Genomic DNA, 26,363 nt, shown 5'->3' on the forward strand with positions numbered 1-26,363 from the left:
GGGGAGGGCCCCGAGGGGCCAGGGAGGCTGTCCTGCGCTGCAGCACGAGCGACAAGGGCACGAAGCGCTCCGTCCGAGCAGAGCGCTCACCTGCGCTCTGGCGGGGTGACCTGAATGCCGCAGCGAGGTCGTGAGACCTGGCGCTGGGCGGAGGCGCAGGTGAGGTGTGTGCGTGCCTGCGCCGAGTCCAGGGGCGCAGGCCGGGGTGTGTGCGCCACCAGGTGCGGGGACCTAAGCACTGGCCTTGATGGGGCGCGGGAGCGCGCGCTGGGGAGTGGCTGGGCCGCAGGGGTGAGCGCAGGCTCAGGAATCGCAGTGCGGGCATCCGCCGGGCTGCAGCACAGGGCAGTGGGCGCTGCGCCGGGGCGGGGGAGCGATCTGTCCAGGGCTCGAGCCTCCACCTGCGGAGATCAGACTTAGCGATCTGGGGCTTCCAACCCCTGGACAGACCGCAGGGGGGACTTCCCTTGCCCCTGATGTGTAGCTATTCCTACTGTCCAAATACTGTCACGGCCGGGAGTTCAGAAGCCACCAGGACAGGAGCAGCAGGGTGCAGCCTCCGCGTTAGAGAGAGACACAGAGAGGGTGCACATCTGGCCACGGCCACTGCGCCCAGGCCAGCCCACGTCTAAAGTCCCTCGCTCTATTTCCTGGTGGTGGTCTTTGGGGCTGCGGAGCTTCCGTGGCCGCTGTAAAAAGTTGTGCCCAGGAGCGGTGTTCTGTCTGGCCTTGGTGTCTGTTCCTGAGGGTCCAGTGGGTCTGTCCGCTGCCATCCCTGGGACACAGGAGCCTGCAGGTCCCAGGCTGGGACGGGTGGGGTGGACCGCCCCTCTCCCACCGCCAGTGCTCGTCCCTGCGGGTCCCCGCGCCCCTCCTTCCTCCTGGGGACGGCTTGGTGCACAGCTCAGGTTTGGACACTCGTCCCACGTGGGCCTCGGCCAGCTCAGGCCTCTCGCTCTCCAGCAACAGCTCCGCATCCTTGTCAGGGACCCTGTGCCAGACGACGTTTATGGGTGTGCGCGTCGTACGTCTGTATGCCAGGCTGTGTGCTGCCAGGTTCCTCCTGTCTGCCTGTCTGTCCGTCCGTCCTCTTGGAAGTCACATGCTTTCAGGGCGCTGTCAGCACACGCCTATGCCAACTGCGTTTAGGGGACAGTAGCTGTAAACCAGAGTCGCCAAAATTGCTTCCGGGCGCTGTGTGCAGGAAGTGGCTGTGCAGGGAGGAGAACCCCAGAGAAGGTGGGGTGGGCGGCTCTGTGACGTCATCGTCAGCCCTGGGGGTCTGGACTGCGGCGGGGTCAGGGTCGGGGGAGGGGGCGGGGGAGGGTGCTGGGCCAGCGTCCCCAAGCCGCTGGGTGTGGGAAGGGCCGCATGTGGCCTGCCCTGCAATGTCCGACGGGGCGGTGCGCAGGCGGGTGGTGTTGGTCGCCTTTCCCAGGGACCTGTTCTCAGCTGGCACTTGAGAAGACCCGCACGCGGCCCTCGTGGCCGTGCTGAGGTGGCCGCTGGCTGTGAGTGCAGCCGCGGACGGCCGTGGTTCTGGCTTTCAGACAAAGGCCTTCCTCGCCCAGACCTTGCCTGCCACTCGGCCACTTCATTCTCGCTCTCCCGCCATCCTTGTCCTGTGCAGGGCCAAGCCCCGGAGAGGGGCGGGAGCCACTCTAGTCCAGGCCCCCGACAGAGTGGCATGTGTCAGAGAATTCCCGAGCCTCGTTTCCTCTGTCCGCCAGGAGCCTTTCTCGTCACCCGCGTCCTTTGGAAGCTGGCTGTGAGGCCAGGTGAGCTGCTGCCCACAGGGCCACACAGGGGTAGGGCATCACCTCCGCCATGGCTGCGGGGCCAGAACGACCCCGGAGGGACCGCTGAGCCAGCACTGGCTCCTGTCGCTCCCAGCCGCTCGGGCTGCTGTGGCACAACATCATGGTCTGGTGGCTTATAAACAGCGCGAGCTCGTTCCTCACACGTCCAGAAGCTGGAAGTCCACGACGCGGGGGCCAGCGGGGCTGGCGAGGGACCCGTCCGGGTTGCAGACCCCTCCCAGTGACCTCACAGGCAGAAGGCGGCAGGGAGCTCTCTGGGGGTCGTAAGGGTGCTGAGCCCGGTCACAAAGCCTCCACCCTCGTGACCACCTCCTGCCCGGAGGCCCCGCCTCCTAACCCCCCGTCACCGTGGGGCTGTGAATTATGGGGGACACATTCAGACCATGGCGTTGCACTCCTGTCCCCCCAAATTCATGTTCGTCTCAAATGCAAAATATGTTCACCCCCATCCCAGCAGCCCTCAGAGCCCCAACTCATTCCAGTGCCAACACTACCAAGTCCGAAGTCTCATCAAAATGTCATCCACGTCAGAGACGGGTCCCCTCCAGCCGGGAACGTGTGACACCAGACGAGTCACGTGCTTCCCAAATGCGGTGGGGGCACAGGCACAGGACAGACACCCGCGTTGCCAAGGGAGAGATTGGACAGGAGGAGGGGGTAATGGGTCCCCATTAAGTCTGGCACTGTACGGCCCACTGGGACGCCCCCAGGCTGGACTCGCATGCCGGGGGCTCTGTGGGCTTGGCCACCCTCCCCACCCTCCTTGGCTCCACGGGGCGGTGGCCCCTGCTGGGGCTATGTTCCCGAGGCTCTGGGTACCCTTCAAAATTGGCATGGAGAGAGCCCCCCCAGGCTTGTGCACGGCAGTATAAGCTTTTTCCAGAGCCACCTCCAAACTCTCCCAGCCTCTGCCTGTCACCCAGTTCCAAAGCCGCTTCCACAGCCGTGGTGTTTGTCACGGCAGCACCCACTCCCAGAGCCGGCGTCCTGTGTCCTCACGGTGCCCTCACGGGAGGGGAGTGAGCCGGCCTCCTTCGGCGGGCCTAGGGCCTGGGCGTGCGTCCAGCCGCGGGGTGGGGCGCAGAGGTGAGGGGCGGCCTGAGCCCTGCATGTCGCTGGGAATGTTTGCCCAAGGTCAGTGGCCATGTGACTGCACTGCAGGGCCCAGTGCCGAGCTGAGCCGGGTAAGGGCAGGGTGGGCGCCTGCCTCCCCGGCAGACCCCTGGCCTCCCCAAGCAGGGGGACCACCTGTCGAAGCTGGATGAACGGGCAGAAGTCCCATCCGTGGGGCCCCTCGTGGAGGTGGAGGGTGACATGGCCGGCAGGGCTTTGTGGGGGAGGCAGGTGAGACCTGGTGACCCTCGCGCTCCGAGAGGTCCTCTTCCACGCCTTCTGCACCCCCTGGCTGGGGAGTGTGACTCCACGGATGACACCGTGGGGTGACGTGGGGGTGACCTCACGGGACGTGGTCGCGGGCACCTTGTTCCAGGGAAGGCAGCGGGGTTTGCACACATCCGTTAATTTTTCCAGTTTGTAAACGAAGAAATGGCCGTGTTGCTCAGGGAGCCCTCGGCGACGGGGCCGGTGGTGCCGGTGCCGGGCGCGAAGGACTCGAGGACAGCAGACGTGTCCCTCTCAGGGGCCGGTCCCGTGGGTGGAGAGCCGTACCGCTCCCCGAAACCTGCTTTGTGCTCAGTGGGGCCGTTTCACTTTCTGGAAGATGATAGTGTTGAGCTGCTAATGGGAAGTGCAGAGCAGGGACGCATGTGACCTCGAGCTTCCCCCTGGGCCCGGGCCCCTGGGTGTCTCGGGTGCAGGTGGAGTGGGGTGGGGTGGGGGGTGGGGGCTGGAGCTCTTTCTCTGGCCCTTCACAGTGACCCGAGGTTGTCACCGCTATGAATGGGCGGGCGCCTGGGGCCCGGGCACTTGCCTGTACTTCCCGGTATGGGGACAGAGCTTGGGGCCGGCTCACGTGGGGGACCTGCCTCACTCCGCTGGTCTGTTGCAGCCCCGTCCCGTGTGTCTCCGGAGCCCTCGGCCCAGCCCGCCAGAGCAAGCCCGTCCCAAGGGAGGCGCAGGACCATGGAGCCCTCGGCCCTGGGGAAAGCGGGCTCCAAACAGGAGGAGGGATGCGGGGCACAGCCCACGTGGGGCACCGACCTGGGCCCGGTCCCCAACCTCCGGCGGAGCAACAGCAGCCTCTGCAAGAAGAGGGGACCCCAGTTCCTCTTCGACGGCTCTGAGAAGGTAAGTGTCCAGTGGCCAGTGGCCAGCGGCCCAGTGGTGGGTCTGCCAGAGCCCCGTGGGGCCCAGTGACCACAGGGAGGGGCGTTTCCTGCTGGGCAGAGACTCTTGCCCTGGGGGCTGCAGCCCAGGAAGGCTCTGGAAGAGAGAACAGGACAGGATGGTAGTGCCAGGTTCGTCTCCTCCCCAGCCCCTGGGGACACACAATCGCTTTCTATTCTTGGTCCTGGGCCAGACTCACAGAAGGCTGTCACCCCTGACCTCCTTGTGCAGTGACTTCCCATCCTCTGGGCAGGCCCCAGCACAGCCCAAGTCCTGGGCCACACTCACAGAAGGCCCTGGACACGACCGCGGGACGGGCACGCTCCAACGTCACAGCCCGCTGTGGCGGGCACGCGGGCGTCTCGGCCCGGTGTCCCGCCAGCACCGAGGCACACCCTCACCTGCCACCTTGCCCCCGAGTCGTCCCCAGGGAGGCGGTGCTGGCATACAAACTGTGGAGTGCAGCGCAAATTCAGGTTGCGTCCAGGAGCCCGCTGTCACACACACGCCCTCCTCCGTCCCGAGTCCACGCCCGCGTGCCTTCCGCGAGGGCGCGTGACCCTGGACTGCCCTGGGCGTGCTCGGGCCGCCCGCGTCCAAGCAGAGCCCCTCTGAGCTGGTCGAGGAGGGTCGGGTGTCCAGGGAGGAGAGGGTGCGCCTCCGTGAAGACGGTCGGTTTGCTTGGCCGAGAAGCTCAGACTGCCTCGAACCCGCAGCAGAAAAGCCTCAGCTCCTGGATCCCTGAAAACATCAAGAAGAAAGAGCGTGTGTACTTCGTGGAGAGCCCCAAGCTGTCCGATGCCGGGTGAGTGACCCTTTCTCGTCCCCACACGCAGTGGCTGTGGGGACAGGACTGGGCGGGGCCTCGGCCGGGGACGCCCCCCAGTCTGCACAGGACTGGGGCACTGGGAGCTTGCAGGGTGCGGGGGGGAGTCGCACCCACCCTGCCTTGCGATGGAGGTGCGGGGAGTTTAGGTGGCCTGTCCGCGGCCATCACCTGGCTCTGTGCAGCGGTCGCCCGCCTTGAGAGCAGCTCACTGCCCCCTGGCACGGAGTGTCATGGGCCTGGGGACGGGAAGGAGCCCAGGGAAAGCCCACAGCCCGGACCCCTCACGAGGAGGTCGGAGGTCACGGAGTCTGGACAGGCCTGCCCTGTCCCGGGGCCCACCACGTCACTGCCACCTGTCCTCCCGAGAGCCTGTGGGACCGGCAGGGCCTCCCAGCTGCTGCAAGTGGCCCTCCTGGGCTGCGGGCTCCCCAGCGGGGCACCCATGAATAGGGCGAGCCTGCAGGACACCACCCATTCCCATCCCCGGGACCGAGAGCCTCGGTGGCGCAGCTGGTAGTTTTACTGTTTCAGGGGGACATTGGCTAATGACATTATGTGAGTTCCAGGTGTACAGCTTTGCAACCTGATGTCCGGGTGCTCACCCCGAAGTCGGGGCCCCTCCCGTCACCTCACTAGGCCCCCTGTGCCCTCGTGGTCCTCCCGCCCCCGCCCCCGTGTGGTCTGAATTTGTTGGCATTTTGTCTGCATTCGGGGTTTGTTTGTTTTACTTGTTCGTGCGTCTCTGGGAGTGAAATCACGTGGTTCTCGTCCTTTCCTGTCTGATGTGTTTTGCGTCGTGTGACGCTCTCGAGATCCATCCACGTCGTTGCAAATGGCAGCGTTTCATCTTTCTGTGTGTGAGCGGCTGAGGGATATTTCGTTACATGTATGAGACATAGGTTTATGGACCTTGGTCTCAGAGGGGTTTTTGTGAACTGGACCCCAGAGGCAAAGGTCGTAAAAGCAAAAATAAATGAAGAAGACGACACCACCCCGAAAACGTCTATGTAGCAAAAGTAACGAGCAACAAACAGAGCAGTCGGCCAACTCAGTGGGAGAAGATCCTTGCAAACGGTGCCTCCGATAAGGGGCTGATGTCTAAAACGTATGAAGAATGTGTACAACTCGACCACAACAACAACAACAAAATCCGATTAGAAAATGGGGCAGAGGACCCAAACAGACACTTTTCCCAGAAGATAGACCAGTGGCCAAGAGACCCACGGAAAGAGACTCGACTTCACGAGCTGTAAGGGAAACGCCCTCAGAACCACGACAAGACGGCACGTCGCCCCTGTCAGGATGGCCGTCACCAAGACGCGAGGCCCAGGCTGGCGAGGACGCAGAGAGAGGGGGCCTCGTGGGCTGTGGCGAGAGGCCAGCCAGGGCGGCCCCGGAGGGGACGGCAAGGAGCCGCCTCAGAGAAGAGATGGCATTGCCACACGGCCCAGCGGGGGCTCCGTGCCGGCGCTCCTCGAGGACGGACACGCAGCCTCGCGGCCGCGTTCCCCCTCCGGCCACGTCCGTCGCTGCTGGGCCACAAACGGGCCACACTCTTCCTTCCTTCCTTCTTCTACTCCTCTGTCACCGGAGATTCCTACTCGCTGCCCCTGCCGTGGCGCCCTGCCCGGCCACGTCCCTGGGGCAGCTGCCCCTCCCGCCCTGCTCTGCGAGGTCCCTTTTCTGAGTTCTGAGTCATCGCATGAGTCCCCGTGCTGGACAGGTGGCCAGCGTGCGGCTCACATGTTCTGGACAACACGGGGAGGAGGAGCATCCTGTGCGGGGGAGGTGGCGGAGGATCAGGGCGCAGACCCAGATGCGAATGGCCACCTGCAAGGACGTCGTTCCCGGGGCCCTGTGCTGTGCCCGGGGCGTTGTCACTGCGAGGGCCCCGTGGATGTGGGGGGCTCACGCCCACCCTGGCTCCCCCCAGATGAGGGCCCTCGCTTCTCGCCGGGACAGACCCTGAGTTCGAGCAGGGTGCCCCCACACCCTCGCTGACGCGTCCCGCTGGTGACCGGAAGGTGCTCGGGGCACGGTCGGTGTCGAGTTCACGCCACGCATCCCGAAGGTGCGCTCAGCACCCTGCGTCCAGGGCTCCGGGCCCAGCTATTTTGAAACGGGTTGATGCAAACAGCCTCAGGCCGTGTTGGAATCGCTGGTTTCAAAACTGTGTTGGAATCGCTGGTTTCAAAACCGTGTGGGGCACTGTCCTGCGGTGACCTGGTTTCCAGTGTGCAGGGTTTGGGGGTGCCAGCGGTCAAACCCTGGACCCGCTTTCGTCTGAACTCTGAACCGGCGGAGGGGTCGGCGCGGGCTGGGGGGTGCGGGCGGATCCGAGGCTACAATCGGGGCTTTTTGCTCCTTCGGCGCTTCTGTCCGCTCTGAAGAAATAGCGCTCAGGATGAGTTTGGCTCTAAAAACCTCCAGAAGCACCGTTATCATTCGCATGAGGGTTAATGCGAGGCGCATCTGCAGGGAGATGCAGGCGGAATGGCCTGAGTGCGCACGCGCGTGTGTGTAACTGTCCGTGGCAGCTCCGTCAGCTTGCAGGAGGGGACCCTGACGGGGGAGCAGGTGCAGCCGGCAGTGCTCATTGCTCCCGCTGGTGCTAGCGGACGCGTTCCCGTTAACGCCGGCCTCGGCCAACACCGCAGGAGCACCTTCTCCGATGCGGTCCGCGGTTTCGATGCGGTTTCCTGCACCGTGTCGGGCTTGGGAACACCACGCGGAGTTGAGATCTCACCTCGTATGCGGGCGGAGGTGCAGAGCAGGGAGAGAGGCCGGTGTCGCGGCTGCCGGTTAGGACGGAGGAGAACGTTTGGGGCAGCCTGGGGTCCTCCCTCCGGTGACCCCTTCCCTGCCTTTGGCCATAAATTGAGGAGGCCACACAAGGTGTTCCCTAAGGTCCCCGCAAGTCCGAAAGTGCCTTGTGTCTACCTGACGGGTCGCAGAGGACGGTCACAACTCCAGGAGCCCCCTGCACGAGCAGCGGAAGCACGTAGCGAAGGACATGCTTCTTCGTGACCGGTGGGGGACAGTCTGGGGGCCAGGGAGCACTCGGGTTCAGGGCAGGGCGTGGTCTCTTAACCGATCCTTGGTCCACTGCACGGTCAGGTCCTTTGCATTAATAAAATAGTTTTGTGCATTATTTCCCACCTACAACCTCGTGGCCCTCACAGACGTTGCAGGGCTGGGGTCGGGGCTGGGGAATGTCTCGCTCTGGGAGCGTCAGCCATTTGAAGACTGAGAAACGTGTTTCAGAAGCGGCTAAGCTCACACGCCCGGCGTCGGCAAGAAACGCGTTTCCTTTCTCTTGTATGATCGGCTCATGTTTCACTGGGCTTTAGACTTTAAAAAAGTTCTTGGTCTTATCTGTATCTAGTTTTCTAGGTCATTTGTTACTAGGAAAAGTAAGAATCTAAAAACTTCTTAGATTTCCAATTAAAAGAGGTGTACCTGGCCGGGCGGGGCAGGGCGCCTCCCTGCTGCCCCATGTGGCCTCCGCTGACACCGTGGCCGTGCCCGTCACTGCTGGGTGGGCGAGAGAGCCCGGCTCTCCACGGGGCCCCCCACGACACCCCCAGCGGGCAGCGGGAGAGGCGCCTGGACACCTGTGCTGACCGTGGGCCTTTGCAGGAAGGTGGTGTGTGAGTGTGGCTACACACGCGAGCAGCACTTGGAGGAGGCCGTCAGGCCCCACGCCTTCCAGGGCCAGGAGTGGGACCCCAAAAGGCACGTCCAGGAGAGGCCAACGGACGCCTTTGGTGACATCGTCTTCACGGGCCTGGGCCGGAAGGTGGGAAAGGTTGGTTTCCGTCACCCTGTTGCTCTTACTGTGGACTACAGCCCCCCAGCGGTGACCCACGCTGGCAGCGCTTGCCGAGCGGGAGTGGCCGAAACCGGGGGACACAGAGCCCTCCCAGCCTGAGGGACGGGGCAGGCAGGGGCTGCCCTGCTAACAGGAGACAGGGTGCTCTCAGCGTCCCTGGTCACTGCAGCGCAGGGCGGGGCTGCATCCCGGGCGTGAGGTGGGGGCTGGGCCCCTCGGCCGACACTCCCCGCCCCTCCGTCCCTCCTCTGGCCCTCGCTTTCCCTTCCCTCCCACGCCCTGCCCGGGCCTGGTCTCCTGTCCTCGTTGGATCTAGACTGTGGGGTGAGACGTCCCCCACCTGGCTGGGCTCTCGAGCATGGCCGGCGTGCGGGTTCTGGGGGGGCCGGGGGGCCTCGCGCTGACTCGGGGTTCTTCCACTGTCCCCTGACTCCCCTGCAGTACGTCCGTGTCTCCCAGGACACGCCCTCCAGCATAATCTACCAGCTCATGACCCAGCACTGGGGCCTGGACGTCCCCAACCTCCTCATCTCGGTCACTGGCGGAGCCAAGGACTTCAACATGAAGCCCCGGCTGTAGAGCGTCTTCCGCAGAGGCCTGGTCAAGGTGGCCCAGACCACAGGTGTGTGGGGTGGGGGACACCAAGCCCAGACCACAGGTGTGCGGGGGAACACCAAGCCCGGACCACAGGTGTGCCCGGGGGAAGGGAGAGGGTCAGGAGGCTCAGACCACAGGGGTCTGGCAGCAGTGGGCGGGCTGAGCACGAAGCTCTGGGTGAGTGGTCCCTGAGAGGCAGAGTTTGGCCTTGGGACTGGTTGGCCCTGGGGGTCGTGGAGGCCGGGTGGAGAAGCATCTGGTCAGGCTCACCCACCTCATCTGCCGGAAGCTCCTTCGTCCACATCCGGCTGTCACTGGGAGGCTCAAGGGGGCAGACACGACTCCACTTAGCTCCCGGTGATGAGACCCTGCTGGGCACAGAGAGGGGGTCTGGGGGCCGTGATGGCAGGCTGCGGGGGGCCGTGCTGGCCTGAGGCGTGAGCAGGCCTCTCTGTTACCTAGTTCTGTCAACGCCGGGCTGGAAGGGTGACACCTCCAGCTCTTCACTTAGGTGACTGCCTCAGGTAGATCAGCCCCAAGGTCACAGCACTGGCAGGAGCAGGCCAGGCCCCAAGGCTCTGCTGCCGTGACCTGGGGCAGGGAGCCGCATGTCCCCATGGGGCTCGCTCAGAGTGACGCTTGATAAGGTGACATAGTACCTGTGGCCGACTAGGGGCCTCTAACAGCAGAGCGGGGATTCGGGGTCCAGGTAAGACGGGGTCACCCAGGTCACTGAGCCTCTTTCTCGGATCTGGTTTTGGCAAAGGGCGTGCGGGCCACACCCTCGGTGTGGTCTCTGCCCCGAAACAGCCTTAGTCTGCGTCTCGTTTGGCCGTGTCACTCAAGGCTTCCTTGGATTTCGGGGTGCCACCCCACCCCTGCCTGCCTGCGGATTACCAGGTCTTTCTCAGTCATGTGGCACTTGGCTCGGTGCTGCTGACGGTCACCCAGGCACACCTGCCACCTTTGCCACGGACTCACTAGGTGCTGACCCGTCCCCAAGTAACCATGGACGGTTTGCCACATGTCTGGACATTTACCTTTTTTGAGTTCAATATCAGTGTCCTTGCTGCCACTTCCTGGCCCCCGAGCCAGTGCCACATGTTAGTATCTCGTGGTGACGCCGCGTCTGGGCTCAGGCACCGATTTCCACACCGTCTTCGGCACTGGCCGGCAGCAAACGCCCCGGACAGCGGCGGACGTTCCCTTCGTTCGTTCAGGGGGGCGGCTGCAGCTCACCCAGACGTCTTCCCACGCGCGGTCACCGGCCAGAGAGGCGGACCCCACTGGGGACCTGCCGTCCTCGCGGTGGCCGTGGCTCCTGGTGCTCGGACCTGGCGCTTCCACGCGCCCAAGCGCCAGGAGCAAAGCAGGCCGCCTGCTGAGGCCCGACGGCAGGGCGGGGCCCCCATGGGCCATGCCAGTCCCCAGCAGTGCGTGGGTGCGGGGTGCGGATCCCTTACAGAGAAAGGGCCACGTGATCAGGTGCATGGACACGATCACTGCACGTGGCCCCCAAAAACCAAGAGGAGGAGGAGACATTTACAAGGATTCAGAGAAATGTCTGAGACACGGTGTTCGCAGGACGGGCCAGACAGCAGGTGACGGGGAGGCTCCTGTGCCCCGCTCCTGAGCATGGGGGCCTGGGCTCCAGCAGCTACATCGCGGGCCCCGGTGGGGGCTGCTCGATTGGGGCATTGGAAGCATTGTGTGTAAGGCTCCTGCAGGAGGGCGCGTGACGTCAGCGTGCACAGGGCCCCCGCGTGCGCGTGGCGGGGTGCACACCAGGACCCACGGGCCTCCCCCGCCTCTGCTCCTCTCCCCAGGAGCCTGGATTATCACCGGGGGGTCCCACACCGGTGTGATGAAGCAGGTGGGCGAGGCCGTGCGGGACTCCAGCCTGAGCAGCAGCCACGACAACGGGGAAGTCGTCACCATTGGCGTTGCGACGTGGGGCACCGTGCACAACCGCGAGGGCCTGGTCCATCCCACGGTGAGCTGGGCGGCCGCCCGGGGCGGGCCGGCTCGGGGGGTGCGGTGTGGGGTGCCACGGGTCCTGTGGTGGCAGGCCACCCTCTGGCGCCGGGGTAAGTGCAGAGTGGAGAGAAGAGGCGGGTTGGGGTTGTGCGGGGCCTGAGCGCGATTCACTCGCCTGCCCCGCCAGAGCCTGGCAACCTGGGACCCGCGGCTCCCCAGCTAGACTCCGGTGTCCTCCGCCACAGTGACAGGATGTAAGAGTCGTCTGGGAGCCGGCTCTATCACACTACAGCCACTCAGATGGCCATGGGCTTAGCGGGCGGAAGCGGCGTGGCCCAGATCACGCAGCGGTGAGCGCTGGGTCCTCATGAGCTGGGCTGTCTGACCACAGAGCCTGGCCTTGACCCTTGAACCCCTCCACTGTGAGGTCTCCAGGGGAGCCTGACGCTCTGCTCCCGACAGTCGTCACCGCAGGGGCGTCTGTCCTGTCGCCATTGAGGAGGGCGCGGCAGTGGGAAGCCACTGCTTACGTGTGGGGACCTGAGCTGGGAAAGGTCATCCGAGTCACTCGGTCAGATTTCTCAAGGACTCGGCAGAGGTGGCAGAATGAGCACACGCCCACGCACTCCGCACGGTCAGGGGCGCTCGCGGACGCGCGGGGTGCCGAGGAGGCTTTCTCGTCCCGGCCCGTGCTGGGGGTGTGCGGGTGCAGGCGGCAGCAGCCCGTGCCCATTTCCCAGGGCCGGGACCCTCTCGTGGGCCACGTGGCTGGCCTGCTCCAGGCTTCGCCCTGGAATCAGATGCGCCTCGCTGGGTGGACGGCTCACTCCACGGAGTGGAGATCTCAGGCCGAGAGAGGTTGGGTGACACCCCAGATCACGCCTGTCTTTTCTCCCCTCTTCGGGTTCGGAAGACTCCCCGTGACAACCCCTGCCATCCTGGGTGGGCAACACGGGACGGTGCGTTGGCCTAGTGGCCACGTCTCCCGGATCCGTGTCCTGGGGACACTGTGAAACTAATGATCGTAAACAGGGTGGCTCGAAGCAGCAGAAACGTACCCCTCCCCGTTCCGGAGCCCGGAGCTACAACATCAGCGTCACTCACTCAAAACCAAGGTGCTGGGAGGGCGCGCTCCCTCCAGAGGCTGTGGGGAGAAGCCGTCCCCGCCCGCCCGCCTCCCGTGGCCGCCGGCTAAGCCAGTCTCTGCCTCCATGGTCACGCGGCCTCCCTTCTGTGGTCGGGTCTCCCCGGCCTCCCTCTTGTAAGGACGTGGCGGTGTTTAGGGCCCAGCTGGATACTGCGGGGTCATCTTCCCTGTCGATGTACCTAACACAGTCACATCTGCAAAGGCTCAAGGTCACACCACAGGCTCCAGCTGCGAGGCGCTGGCGTCTCTGGGTCGTCACCCAGCCGCGAGACCCCCCGTTCCGGGCATTCGCGATGCAGAACCGCCCACCCGGTGTCCGACTCCTCTCTGGCCACTGTCCCCAGGGCGGCTTCCCTGCCGAGTACGTCATGGACGAGGAAGGCCAAGGGCACCTGACCTGCCTGGACAGCAACCACTCCCACTTCATCCTCGTGGACGACGGGACCCACGGCCGCTATGGGGTCGAGATCCCCCTGCGGACGAAGCTGGAGAAGTTCATATCGGAGCAGACGAAGGAGAGAGGAGGTGGGGGAAGGCGCTTCCGGGAGCCGGGCAGAGGGGGGGCTGGTCGGGTGACGGGGACACAGCTGGCGGCCAGGATGTGCCGCAGGGGCCGCTCGGGGCAGGATCAGCACGCACCTGGATTCCTCCACCCTCGTTGGGGGGTCGCCTCCCCAGGCCCTGTCACAGGACGGACAGTCAGTGTCCCAGGACCGTCGGGGCAGCCCCCTGCTTTTCTGTCTCAGGCCAGAGGCCATCTGCAGTCATGTCAGACACTCGGTCTCAGCTCAGAAGTAGAGCGTGTGATGCATCTTTCCCCTGTGGGTGGGATGGGGGCACTGGCACAGTGCGGGTCAGGTACGCGGGACTTTGCTGTGGGGAGGGCTGAGGGGGACCCAGAAGGTTCTACCTGGCTCGGTCAGGCACCTTGAGAGCAGAAGTTTTCAAGGTTTGCTGCACATTGGAGTTCCCTGGAGGGCTCGTCACTCCCACCCCTCGGGCCTGCCCCCCATCTGTGCATGTCTAAGTTCCCAGGTGACACTGACCAGCGGGCCTGGGGAGCACACCGTCAGCACCCTGCTTTGACTGAGAGAACCTGGGTGCAGGTGTTTGGGGCAACAGTGAGACCAGGTTGGCAGGTGGACAGGAAGTTCGCTGCCCAGGGAAAGACATTTCTAAAATCGTCACAAGACCCCCGGCTGAGGGATGGACGGAAGGCTCGGAGCGGGGCCGGATGTTGGACGGAGGACCGAGTGCTGTGCTCCCCCCACCCCCGCCCCGTGTGTCACGCCCACCTGCTCAGACTGGGCTGCAGAGATAAGCAGACAGGTCCTGGGGCCTGCGGGTGGAGACTGGCTGGGGGACCCTGGCTGTCACTCAGCAATCCACGGTCCTCACCTTCCCTGCACCCAGAGGGGTCGTGGGGTGGAGGAGCCATCACGGGGCCTCCAGTCTGCGCTCACTCACGGAGGACAAGCAGGCCATCTGAGCGTCAGCCTTTCAGAGCTGCCCAGCGCCTGTGACACGTCACCCAGCCGACGCCTCCCCGCGATGGGCGGGAGCCGGCGGGGGTAGGAAAGGCCCTGAGCCCCATGTTCCCTGAGCTGGGCCCCTGTGCTTCGTCCTAGGCGTGGCCATCAAGATCCCCATCGTCTGTGTGGTGCTGGAGGGGGGGCCTGGGACTCTGCACGTGAGTACCAGCGGGGGGCCGGGCCATCTCCACAGGGGCGGACAGAGGTGCTGGCTTCGGTCCTGGGTGGTTGACCAGTAACAGGGCTCCAAGGGGACTGTGCCAAGGCCGGTGCTGATGGCCCCCTGTCCAGCACCCCTGGGCGGTGGGCTTTCTGCGGCTCTGCACCCAGGCTCCCTGGAGGGGCTCTGGGAGGCCGCCCAGCCCCGGGGACCCCTCTGAATGCGGGCTGGTTCCTCGGTGGTTTCAACACGCTGCCCGCGGACCTTAGCTCAGAGCCCACGGTGTGTGGTCCGCCTCGTTCGCGGCCCCTCTGCTGTAGGAATGTTGGTGGCACTAAAGTCTGCAGATCTGGGGCGAAAAAGGAGAGAAAGCACCGTTTATGCGACCCTGGAGCCCCGGGGTCTCCTGGGGGTGGGCACCCCTTCGGTCCTCATCGTGTCCACCAGCAGCGTCCTCACAGTCCTGCAGGCGGTGCCCAGACCGCGTCCTTCCTGAGGACGCGCTCGCCCTGGGTCTCCGGGGGTCTCCCCTGGGTCTCCGTCGCGGGCCGGCGTCCTTCCTGAGGACGAGCTTGCCCTGGGTCTCCGGGGGTCTCCCCTGGGTCTCCGGGGGTCTCCCCTCGCGGCCCTGGTCTCGCCCCGAGTCCCCGTGAGGGGCCCCCGCCAGGCAGGGCTCTGTCTGGAGACGCTCTGTGCGCTCTGACTCCGTGCCGTTGAGTGGGCCACAGGCCCGGACGAGGCGGCGTGGGGTGCACACGCCGCCGTGTGTCGGACTGACCGCCCCTTCCCTCGGCGCAGGGGCCGCGGCCACGCCGGTCGGCGTTTCTGCGAGGCCCTGACGTGAAGGGCGGCTGCCGCCTTCCCCCACAGGAAGTGAAGGGGTGGGCGAGGGCGCCGTCCAGCTCACACTGCCCCTGCCTTGCAGACCATCTACAACGCCATCACCCACGGCACCCCCTGCGTGGTCGTGGAGGGCTCGGGCCGTGTGGCCGACGTCATCGCCCAGGTGGCCAGCCTGCCCATCTCCGAGATCACCATCTCCCTGATTCAGCAGAAGCTGGCTGTGTTCTTCCAGGAGCTGTTCGAGACCTTCACTGAGGGCAGGATTGTGGAGTGGACCAAGAAGGTGAGGCCGGCGGCACGTGGTCCCTGGGCACAGCCGACTTGCAGGGCCAGGAACCACAGAGGGGGCCAGGAGACAGACCCCAGGTGGGCCAGGGGCGGCTCGGAAGAGATGGGGGCTCTGGCCCAGTGTGCTGTCTTGCCCAGCTCAGGAGGGTCTTGAACCTCGGCCGCAGAACCTCAGGCCCGGGCTGGGATCCTGCAGGCGGGGCGCAGAGGTTCCAGGAGGGACAGAGCGGTGGAGAGCCGAGGTTCGGGCAGCAGGCGGCAGGGTCTGGCCTAGCCTCCCAGCCTGCGAGCTCACGGCCACCAGCTTTCAGGGGTCGGCCAGGCAGGGGGGCAGGCGAGTGCATTGAGACGGGGGCACATGTGGCTCCCGGTATCGGGTGGCGATCTGGAGGTACCTCACGTGCCCCCTCAGCTAGGGCGTTGGTGGGCGTGGCCCATCTGGGGATCTGCAGGTTTAGTGAGCCCTCTGGGGGACCCTGGTCTCCAGGGATTTGGGGAGACTTCAGAGCCTGGGAGGGAGCTAGTTATGCCCAAAGGGGTGAGCCTTCGTGCCCCAGGGGCAGGACGTGCGGAGCGGGGACCGGACGGTGCGAATGCGAAGCTGCAGCGAGCAGGCCCCGGGGCCACGGCGTGAAGGACGGGCTCGGCCCCCCGCTGCAGGCTCGGCTTCCTTCAAGTGCCTACTGTCCTCGCTCGACTTCTGTGCTGGGATAACTTTAGACTGGGGAAGACTTGCGAAGGCGGAGGGGTGCTTTCCACCCTTCGCCCTCCACCTTTCGCCCTCCACCCTTCACCCAGCCTCCCCTGGTGCCACCGCCCTCGCCAGCGCAGCGCACTTGAGGGGCGGGCTTCGCGATGTGCACCGCTGCTGTTTTTCTGCCCCAGGAGCCAAACCGAGACCCCCCGTCGCGTTCGGCCCGTCCTCTTTTACTGTCTTTCCGTTTTTGCCTTTTCCTTTAAGAGCCGTGGGGTGGGCGGGGCTCCTGAGCCATGAGCCCCGGGGGTGCCCCACCCCCAGACCACTTTGGGCCCAGGGACACTCCTGGCTGTTAGGACTGAGGACCTCGCTGCCCTGCAGTTGGGTAGTCTGCTCTGAAGTCCCTGGTTCTCTTATTCCTGTGGGGGAGAGGGGACGGTACAGGCGGTGGAGCCGGGCGAGGACCCCGCACGGGGAGCCGGGCGGGGCTCGCAGGACTGGGGGCGTCTCCCTCATAGCCGGAGGCCCGTCGGTCACCGCGCCTCACGGGGGCCGTGCATTGCAGGTCCAGGACATCGTCCGGAGGCGGCAGCTGCTGACCATTTTCCGGGAGGGCAAGGACGGCCAGCAGGACGTGGACGTGGCCATCCTGCAGGCCTTGCTGAAAGGTGCATGTCCGGTGAAGCGGGGGCCGGGGGCTCGGGACGCGGAGTCCTGGTCGGGCAGGTGTGTGGGTCAGAGGGCAGCCAGAGGCTGGTGTTGGGGTGCCCGTCACTAACGTCGGGGTGCGGGCTCCTGTGTCACCTCATTTTCTTGCTGAAACCTGAGCGCGGCCCACACTCATTCATCCCTTTGTGGTCACCGCAGCTTCTCATTAAGCTTCAGGGTTGGGAGAGGGACCTCGGAGATCCCCTGCAGAGTCCCTGCACTTGTCCTGTGCTTGACCTCCCCACCTCCCCGCCGGAGAGGCTGCAAAGCAGGGGTGCTCATGACGAAGGACGGGGCTCTGGGCCTCTCCCCAGTCTGCCCTCTGCCCTAGCACACACTCCCCGCTCCCCTCCGCCACTCCCGAGGCAGGCCTGTCCTTCCCGCTGGCTTCCATGTGGCTGCGCTGGGGACACAGCCCCAGACAGACCCTGGCACACAGTAGGAGGCTCCCGTGGTGACCCATCCGACGTCACTTTGATTCCTGGGTGTGCACTCCGTGCCCCTCTCACTGACAAAGGGCTCGGATATTTTCCATGAACCTCGCCTGACGGATGAAACAGTTAAAAGCGAGACTTGGGACCTGCCTTTCAAGGCCCGGGCTGGGAGGTTCTCGCTGGAACAGAGAAGAACCAGGCAGAGCTGACTCAACAGAATCAGAGCCGCTTCATCCCCCTGACAGCGGCGACTGTGCGGGCGAGGTCAGGAGCCTGACCCACGGACTCGCCATGTGGCCCGTGGCCGGCGGCCCGCAGGCAGGAGTGAATACCCAGGTCTGCGAGCATTCCCATCGCAGAGGACAGTGGAAGCGTCTGTCACTTCTCTGAGGTGGCCCAAGAACCCGAGGCTGCTGTGGCCCTTGAAGGCAGTGACAAGGGACGCTGAGTCTGACCAGCAGCGCACAGCACTGGGAGAGGGGATGCCCCTCCTCATGGCCCAGGGTGGACCCCACAGATGTGGAGCCCCAAGTCCCACGGCCTCTGCTCTCGCCGGCTGTGGGGCTGCTCAGAGCAGAGGTCGGGCCGTCGTGGCCACTTCTGGGTGGGTGCTGAGGGGGGAGGGGGCAGGCGGGCCTCGGGTGTCGGAAGGATCCGTGTCTGGACCTTGGTCGTGGCTATGCCTGTGTAGATGGCAGGGAAAAGCCGTCGAGCTGTACAGGTGAGACTTGTGCACGGTCGAGGTCTGTCGTCGCGGTGAGAAGTGTCGGGAGGTGACTCGGGCACAGCTGGGCTGTGCAGGACGGTGCGGGGGGCAGGGCCACGGACGCAGGGCGGGCAGGCGGGCGCGCGGCGGGAAGGGAGCGTACGTGTTTCTGGAAGCAAGCACGGTGTAATTGGTCGCGAGTGGGTGCTTGGGGGAGCGTATGGGACAGGGACACCCTAATTATGGGGCACGCGTGAAGTGCACGTGGTTATGGAGAGAGATGCAGGGTTTTCCAGTGGCAGCCCTTTGAAAAATCAACTGCATCGAGGTACGGTTTATTTATAGGGACCCCCCGAGCTCACTGCGGGGCGCGTTTTAACAGGTGTGTGTTCCCCACGTACCCACAGTGATACGGGGCCCGTTTCCTCACCCCAGAAAGCTCCCTCGTGTCTCCCGTCGGCCAATGTCTCTCCTGTGCGCGCCGGCGACGGCATCTCCGCGTTCCCGTCCGCGGAGCCAGACTCACCTGTTGGCCGGCGTCTCGCGTCTGCTCCGCGCTGTGCTTTCGGGATTCCGCACGTTGAATTCCGCGTCAGAGCTCGGCTCCCTCTGGCTGCTGAGCCGTCCTCCGTCGTGGGTCCCCTGTCCTGGGTCCTCTGTGGGCCGCGGTCTTCTGTCTGAGCCTGTGTCGCTTTCCGTTCATCTGCGGATGGACATTTAGGTTGCCCCCAGTTCGCGGCTATTACGAATACACGTATTTGTGTTTATTCCTCGGGGTCCCCCTGTGGGAACGGAATGGCTGGTTCTTTGGGGTGAGCGTATGTTTAACATTGTGAGAAACTGCCAAACCGTTTTCCAGAAAGATCGTAGTGTTTCGCTTCTCCCGACGAGTGCCGTCCCCGGCCCTTTAGACGGCAGCCGTCCTAGTGGCTGCGAGGTGACGTCTCGGTGTGGTCTCCCCAGTGAGGAAGGTGGGGCGTCATTTCCTGGGCTCGCCGGCCACTTGCCTGTCATCTTGGGGGAGTGTCTTTCGGATGGCCTGTCCGTGTTCCGTGGTGATTTGTCTTCTCGTTTTTGCATTGCAAGAGTTTTGATACCTTTCAGTACAAATTCTTTCCCGGATACACGTGTCGGGGACATTTTCTCTTGGTCTGTGGCCTGCTGTTAGATTTCCCTCAAGGTGTCTTTGAAGAGCAGAAGGCTGACATTTTAATGCCGTTAATTTAGCAGTTTGCTCCTTTGTGGGGCATGTTCCCTGCACCTCGAGAAGTCTTTGCCGCCCACGGTCGCAGATGTTCCCCTGTGCTCATTGTGGGGGCTCTACGGGCTCAGCTTAGGTCTGTGACCCACCTCGGTGTTGTAGGGTGAAAGTCCAAGTTCTTCGTTTTTCTTCCCCAAATAAATAACAACCCATGTTTTAAATGTTAAACCTGCGAGAGAGAGAGAGAGAGAGAGAGAGAGAGAGAGAGAGAGCGAGCATGTGCAGAAATGAGCGTGAAGTAATGTTCATCCTGAGAACCGGGGTGAGGCGGTGGTTTTGCAATCAGAGTGACACAAGGGGTTCTAAGTTAGGGGCCAGGGCCTTGACCAGGAGGTGGGGGCGGGGCAGGAAGCTGCGGGGAGCCAGCGCGGTGACCGCGAGAGCCCCAGATTCCGATGACACCGAGTGCACGGGGGGTGCACTGAGCTCGGCACGTCCTCAACCATGGTGACGGAGGGGCCGTGGCTGGTGACAGCCCTGCCTCTGCGGCTCTATGGGACAGCAGGGTGCTGCCGGGAGGTGGCTTTGAGAGGCAGGTCAAAGCCCTGGACACTCTGCTCGTCCCTGCAGCCTCGCGGAGTCACGACCACTTCGGCCACGAGAACTGGGACCACCAGCTAAAGCTGGCAGTGGCGTGGAACCGCGTGGACATCGCCCGGAGTGAGCTCTTCACGGACGAGCGTCAGTGGAAGGTAAGGCTTCTCGGGGCTGTGCCGGGCGGCGGGGCTTGGCGGGGTCCGCCCCGCGTGGTGCCACGGACGCAGGACGGGCCTCTGCGGGGACCCAGCCCTCCCCTCGGTGGAGGCGGGAGGCCCGGGCATGTGTCCTCCTCCTTCAGTTGGAGACACAGCTGTCCCGTCCCCGTCCCCGGGAGCACAGGAGGCGGTGACCAGACGCGGCCCCCGCCCCCCTCTCCCAGCCTTCAGAGCTGCACCCCATGATGGCGGCCGCCCTCATCTCCAACAAGCCCGAGTTCGTGAAGCTCTTCCTGGAGAACGGGCTGCGGCTGAAGGACTTTGGCACCTGGGACACCCTGCTCTACCTGTACGAGAACCTGGACCCCTCCTGCCTGTTCTACTGCAAGCTGCAGAAGGTGCTGGCGGAGGAGCCGGCCCTGCCGCCGCTGCAGATGCACCACGTGGCCCAGGTGCTGCGGGAGCTGCTGGGGGACTCGACGCAGCCGCTGTACCCCCGGCCCCGCTCCGGCGAGCGGCCGCGCCTGCTGCTGCCCGTGCCGCACATCAAGCTCAACGTGCGTGCGGGTGACGTCCCCCCTCCCCCCAACCGCGCCCGGGGCCCCTGCTGTCCTCAGAGCTTTCTAGAAAACGTAGCTTACATATTTATGGGAAAAGAAGCACACTGCGGTCTTAGTTGGCTCAGCTGCCGTAAGGAGACACCGTGGCCTGGGGGGTCATACGACAAGTTTGTGTTCTCTGGGCCCTGGAGGCTGGAACCCCAAGGTCAGGGGCCGCAGGGCTGGCTTCTGGCCAGGGCCCTCCTCCTGGCGTGTGGGTGCCGACTGCTTGCCGCGTCCTCACGTGGCCTTTTGTCTGTGTGCACGTGCTCGGAGTCAGAGATGGCGCTGGTGTCACTTCACTAAGGACACCGGTCCTACTGGATCAGGGTCTCCCACTATGCCCTCCTGTAACCTCAGCTACGTCCTTACAGGCCCTGTCTCCGCGCACAGCTGCCACGGGGGTTAAGCCTTCAGCGGATGAACTTTGGTGGACCCATAACATTCAGCCCATAACGCTTCAGCGGATGGCCCCCCAAAACACAGGTCCTTATCAAATGCGAAATACGTTTACTCCGTTCCCAAGATCCCCAAAAGGCCTTGACCCATCTAAAGTCTGAGGTCTCATCGAAATCTCACCAGAGTCAGAAGCGCGTTGCTCCCGAGGCAGATCCCGTCCATCTGGGAACATGTGACACCAGACAGGTCACGTGCTTCCAGTGGTAGGGACAGGCATAGGACAGACACCCTCGGGGTCCTGAGGCTCAAGATAAATCTCTCTGGCCCGACCTGCCTTTGGGGCCCTTGGGGGCTCACTGTCAGCCCTGCGGCCTCTGCAGCACTGGGCCCCATAGACGCCGGGTGGTGGCCTCCTGGCCCAAGGAGATGGCTGTGCTCAGAAGCTGAGAAGCATTGTCCTGGCCCGGCGGGCATGTGGCGGGGGTGGCACACTTGAATCAAAAGATAAGGGGGTTCATGTGCGGGACAAACTCTCCAATCCCATTGGGTAGAATCGCAGAGCGCGACAGCCGGCCCTCCTCCGGGCCCATCTGTTCTGCCCCCTCTAGTCCCAGAGCCGGGCCCCGTTCCTGGCTTCTGCTGAGCTGCTTCCTCGGCTGCAGGGGTCCCACCCACAGTCTCCTCGTCTAAGGGTCCCAGCAATCGCCCGCTGTTCTCCCCGCACGTGCTTGCTCACCTCCGCCTTACGGAGAGGCCGAGAACTTCCCAGACCTTTAAGTTCCGGCTCCTGTGTGCTCGACGGCCCTCTTAACCTGTCTCCTGTCGCATTTCCCATAAGCAGCGAGGAGAAGCGGGCTGCGCCTTCAGCACCTGGCTCAGAACCCCCCCACAGCTAGATCCCCAGCTGCATCTCTCACAAGCTCCACGACACCACTCAACACAGCAGCTCGGAGGCGAAGGGTCCGGCCAGGCTCCGCCCCCGGGCTGGCTCCGCCCCTGGGCAGGCTCCGCCCCTGGGCAGGCTCCGCCCCCGGGCAGGCCCCACCCCGGGCAGGCTCCGCCCCCCGGGAACGGGTTGCCCCACCCCCAGCTTCCCAGGCGTGGCCCTTGTTACAGCGCCCCAGTGCTCGCGTGGGAATCTTGGTCTGCTAACGAATCCCAGACTGGCCGCTTGGCCAAGAGCGCTGGCTTCCTCGCGGTGCTGGACGCGGGACCGCGTGCCCGCAGGGCTGGGCGGCAGCCTCTTCCTGGTGGGCGGGTGGCCTTCGGCGTGTCTCCTCCTCTCATAAGGACACCTTCACCACCTCCTTCGAGGCCCCGCCTCCAAGTGCAGTCACGCTCGGGGGCGGGGCTTCGATGTAGGAATTTGGGGGGCATAGTCGGTTCCCAGCTCCTTCTTTCTACACATCCCCAGTGGCGCGGAGCTCGTGCGGGGTGCCCTGCTCCCTCGGCCTGCTCGCCGGGGCGGACCGCGTCTCCACGCAGGCAGGGAGGGTCCCACCACACCTGCGTGAGGCCGGCACGCGCTGTAGGTGGAGGGGCAGTTGCTCGTCTACGTCTTGCTTCGCTGGGGGTCCTGTCTCAGGGCCAAGTGCAAGGCCGGCGTTCGCCTGGGTCCGGGTGTGCCCGTCTCCCGGGTCACCCAGGTTTCACGAGCGACGCCTCAGGCGCCTGCGAGGGGCAGAGCGGCTCCTCTCCGTCCTGAGGAGTCTGATGGTGAAACGTTTTCATCCGCGTTGTGACTCTTGCTTTGAGCGCCGCGTGACGTGTGCTTTGTTTGACGCCGGGTTCTCGGGCCAGTATTGTCGCGGCTTCGTGGCTCAGTTTCGTTTGGGGGCTGTCTCTGTCAGGTTGCGCTAGCCCGGCTGGGGAGCCGTCCACCCTCCTGCGCTCCAGATTGCCTGTGTGGCCGCACACACCCGGGGCCTGGGGCCTGGGGCCTGGCAGCGGCTCCGATGGGTCCCTCAGCTCCTTTCCCGACGAGTCTAAGATTAGATGGGGTTTTATGTTTTTCCTGCTAGAAAATGACTCACCCCTTTAGTCTCCAGTCTGCCCCTTGTCCCAGACGAGCTCTTCCTGACCCCTGAGAGACGTGGCTGCGGCTCAGGTTTACGAAGTCACAGCTCTGCCCTCCTGACTCCCGAGTGTGTAACACGCCCGGCGGGTGTGCTTCCGGAGGGCCAATGGAGGCTCACGCTTAATTACGTCTGTAATTTGGTAAACTTTTTTTTTTTTAATCTATAAAGAAGAGCCTTCAGGAAATGCCCAGAACCCCTTAGAGAAAGTGCGGCTTTGTGCGTGACATGGCAGCTCTGTTCTCTGCCCCTGGGGATCGTCTCGGGACTGTCCGAGGGAGCCTGGGTTCTTGTGTCCCAAAGCAGGTCGTGTCCCCTGCTCACGTGTCACCTCGCCGTGTCCACTCGGCGCCGTGTAGGTCGGCTGAGGGACTCACGGCCACGAATCCGTTGACAGGAGGTTAGAGTTTTTCCTGTAGGGAACCATCAGCTGAGATGAGGAGCCTCAAGCTGCCGGGTGGACGGCAGGAGCGAGCGGGCCCCCCGCTCTGGGCGAGTCTGGTGTCTGCAGTGGCGGGCTCGGGACTTCGGGGTGCATGAGAACCTTTTAGGGCACTGTTCACATGCAGGTCACAGGGCCTGCCTTCCGGGGACACGGGCTCCGTGGTGTGGGGAGGCTCAGGAGCAGCATCCCCACCGGCACCCGGGACCTCTGGTGCCAGTGGGGGCGCTCTGACCGTTCACTGCTCACAGGTGCAGGGAGTGAGTCTCCGGTCCCTCTACAAGCGTTCCTCGGGCCATGTCACCTTCACCATGGACCCGATCCGCGATCTGCTCATCTGGGCCATCGTCCAGAACCGCCGGGAGCTGGCAGAAATCATCTGGGCTCAGGTAACCGGACACACGGCTGAGGGGGACCAGGGGCAGGGCTGAGGCCGGGAGCCTGAGCAGAGCAGCAGGGTGGCAGAGCTGTGGAGGGTGGGGGGTGGCAGCAGCGCAAAGGACTCGGGGTGCTCAGTGTCGGCACTGGAGGGCTTGGCTCTGGGCAAGAAAAGAACTCATGAGGAGGTGAGCCGCATGCAGCCCCCAGCCCCACGCAGGGCAGGGCGGGCCGAGCAGAGGCGTCCCCTGTCGCACTCACGGGCAGAGGCGTCAATATGTGGGCTGTGGCATCCTGCTCCATAGAGGCTGCAGGGCGGGCTCCATGACCGGGGGGCCGCGTCCCTCGCATTGGCCAGTGGGGGTCCGATGGAGACCACCCATTACTCGTCTGGGAGCGGCCTCTGAGCTGGGCCGAGTGAGTCCCCAGTTAAAGCAACAGTGGCCCATCGGAGCTCGTCCTCAGAGGGGCCCTGCTGTCCAGCGCCGACCTTTCCAGAGTGCTCCGCGGGCCACTCCTTCCTCAGTGTCACCAGCAGAGTGCCACTGCCGGCCGCTCCAGGAGGCCCCTCTCCCAGGGGCCTGGCGGTCAGCATCCGGCGGGGCCTGACCGGCCTTAGGCGAGCTCCGCAGGGCTCGGGGGTGGCAAGGCCAGACGCAGGCTTCCAGGCCCTGCCCGCGGCCCTCGTGCTGGGCCGGCACTGACCTTGGACCCGGCACCTCCGGGCTGAGCTCTGGGCCCGTCCTCAAGCTCGGCTTTGCCTCCTCCGGAGCCGGGGCTGGACAGTGCCGCCGAGGCAGAGCCCTGAGCCTGGACGGAGACTTGCGTGGGCCTGGCCCTGCTTCTCCGAGGGGTGCACTCTCAGGCCTCAGCCTCCCCCTCCACGCCCCACTACCTGGGGTTGACCAGCCGCCCCGAGAGCGCTGGGCCCCGTGCTGTCTGCACTAGCCCTGCGTCCAGTCCCTGTTCTGGGCAGGCGAGCTGACCAGCGCCACCAGCCAGTGCAGGGGCCCGGGCCCCGGTGAGGGCTTACGGGTCGACTGGGGGAGACTCCAGTGGCCCGTACAGAGGGGGGCCCTGCCGTCGTCACCCTGGGCAGTGTGTCCGGGCTTCCTCGCACTGGACCACGCGGGCCCTCACTGTGACTCCTGGCCCAGGCCCAGGACTGCACGGCCGCGGCCTTGGCCTGCAGCAAGATCCTCAAGGAGCTCTCCAAGGAGGAGGAGGACACAGACAGCTCCGAGGAGATGCTGGCGCTCGCCGACGAGTACGAGCTCAGAGCCATCGGTGAGCCCCGTGGGGCTGCCACCTCGCACACGCTCAGCTCCGCGCGGCACCCGGGTCCTCGTCCTGCGTCTCAGACGCTCCGTGTGTCACCTGTGTCTCAGACGCCCCATGTGTCACTGGGGTCCTCGTCCCCATCTCAGCCCTACTCCTGTCCCGGCTGGGCCACGGGAGGGGAGCCCTCTGACACTGTCCCAGGCGTCAGGGACAGGGACCCTGCGGCTGTGACATGGCCTTGCTCTGCCAGGGGTCTTCACCGAGTGCTACCGGAAGGACGAGGAGAGGGCACAGAAGCTGCTCGTGCGCGTGTCGGAGGCCTGGGGGAAGACCACCTGCCTGCAGCTGGCCCTGGAGGCCAAGGACATGAAGTTCGTGTCTCACGGGGGCATCCAGGTGACTTCTGAAGGCCTGCTTCCAGACATGGATGCCTGTGGTGCTGAGGGGGCGGAGCCTCTGCTGACGCAGATGGCACGCTCGTTCATGCTTCTCGGGTCCCTCGGGGCCCAGGGACGGTGCCTGGCCCATCAGCCATGAGCTGCAGACCTGCGGGCCGGGCGATCATCCCCTAGCTGGGTCCTCAGAAGGACACGTGGAGGGCAGAGCACCCTCCCGAGTGTGGCACGTGGGAAGCTCCTCCACACCCAGCGGGGCGGCAGGAGTCCGGTGGCCCCGCACCTGGTGCTTCCTCGAGCGCGGTTGCGTGCTGTCCCCAAGTCTACGGGGCACTGGCGCATGCCGTGCTGTGCCGGGGCCTGGGGACGCTGTGGGGAGAAGTCCTGTCACACCTCTCCCCAGCACACGCGTGCACACTCACACATGTGCACACGCACACACACGCACACACACACACCCCGAGCTCAGGGGGCAGGTGTCCCGCTGTGGGTCCCGCCTCTCGTCCCTCCACAAGCTCCCGGCCCTTGGAGCCTCTGCTCGCCTGGCAGATGGCGGGACCGTCCCGTGCCACCCGCCGCAGAGAGCACCGTGCTCGAGCGTGTGCCATCGCCCTCCCTCAGGCGTGGGCAGGGAGGACTGCCCACCACCCTGAGGCTGGTCCTCCGTCCACAGGCCTTCCTGACTAAGGTGTGGTGGGGCCAGCTCTGCGTGGACACCGGGCTCTGGCGGGTGATCCTGTGCATGCTGGCCTTCCCGCTGCTCGCCACCGGCCTCGTCTCCTTCAGGTGCGGCCTGACTGCGGTCCCGGGCCCTTTCGTCCCAGATGCCCTACTGGGGGCAGGTCGTACACGCGCTCGGGGCTGTGGCCAGACCCTGGAACGGCGGGTGGCACAGGGGGGAGAGGCAGGGGAAGGGTCCCACCTGTGCAAAGCCACACCCCGCCTGAGCACCCCGCTACCTGAGCACCTGCTGTTCCCAAAC

General features: G+C 64.9%; 1 protein-coding gene across 1 annotated transcript in view; it reads left to right on the forward strand.

Moving 5' to 3' along the window:
- Positions 1-3,869: 3,869 nt before the first annotated feature.
- TRPM2 (transient receptor potential cation channel subfamily M member 2) overlaps positions 3,870-26,363 on the forward strand; it is a 37,693-nt gene continuing 15,199 nt past the window's right edge. The window contains 15 exon segments of the mRNA XM_015597627.1: positions 3,870-4,067; positions 4,823-4,911; positions 8,575-8,743; positions 9,209-9,389; positions 11,191-11,357; positions 12,833-13,013; positions 14,117-14,178; positions 15,106-15,306; positions 16,574-16,676; positions 19,688-19,809; positions 20,037-20,369; positions 23,579-23,716; positions 24,863-24,992; positions 25,237-25,382; positions 26,055-26,167. Coding sequence (XP_015453113.1) covers positions 3,903-4,067; positions 4,823-4,911; positions 8,575-8,743; positions 9,209-9,389; positions 11,191-11,357; positions 12,833-13,013; positions 14,117-14,178; positions 15,106-15,306; positions 16,574-16,676; positions 19,688-19,809; positions 20,037-20,369; positions 23,579-23,716; positions 24,863-24,992; positions 25,237-25,382; positions 26,055-26,167 — 2,300 coding nt within the window. The 5' untranslated portion in view covers positions 3,870-3,902.

Source organism: Pteropus alecto, unplaced genomic scaffold, assembly GCF_000325575.1.
Source record: "Pteropus alecto unplaced genomic scaffold, ASM32557v1 scaffold339, whole genome shotgun sequence".
In the NCBI taxonomy this organism is placed as follows: domain Eukaryota; kingdom Metazoa; phylum Chordata; class Mammalia; order Chiroptera; family Pteropodidae; genus Pteropus; species Pteropus alecto.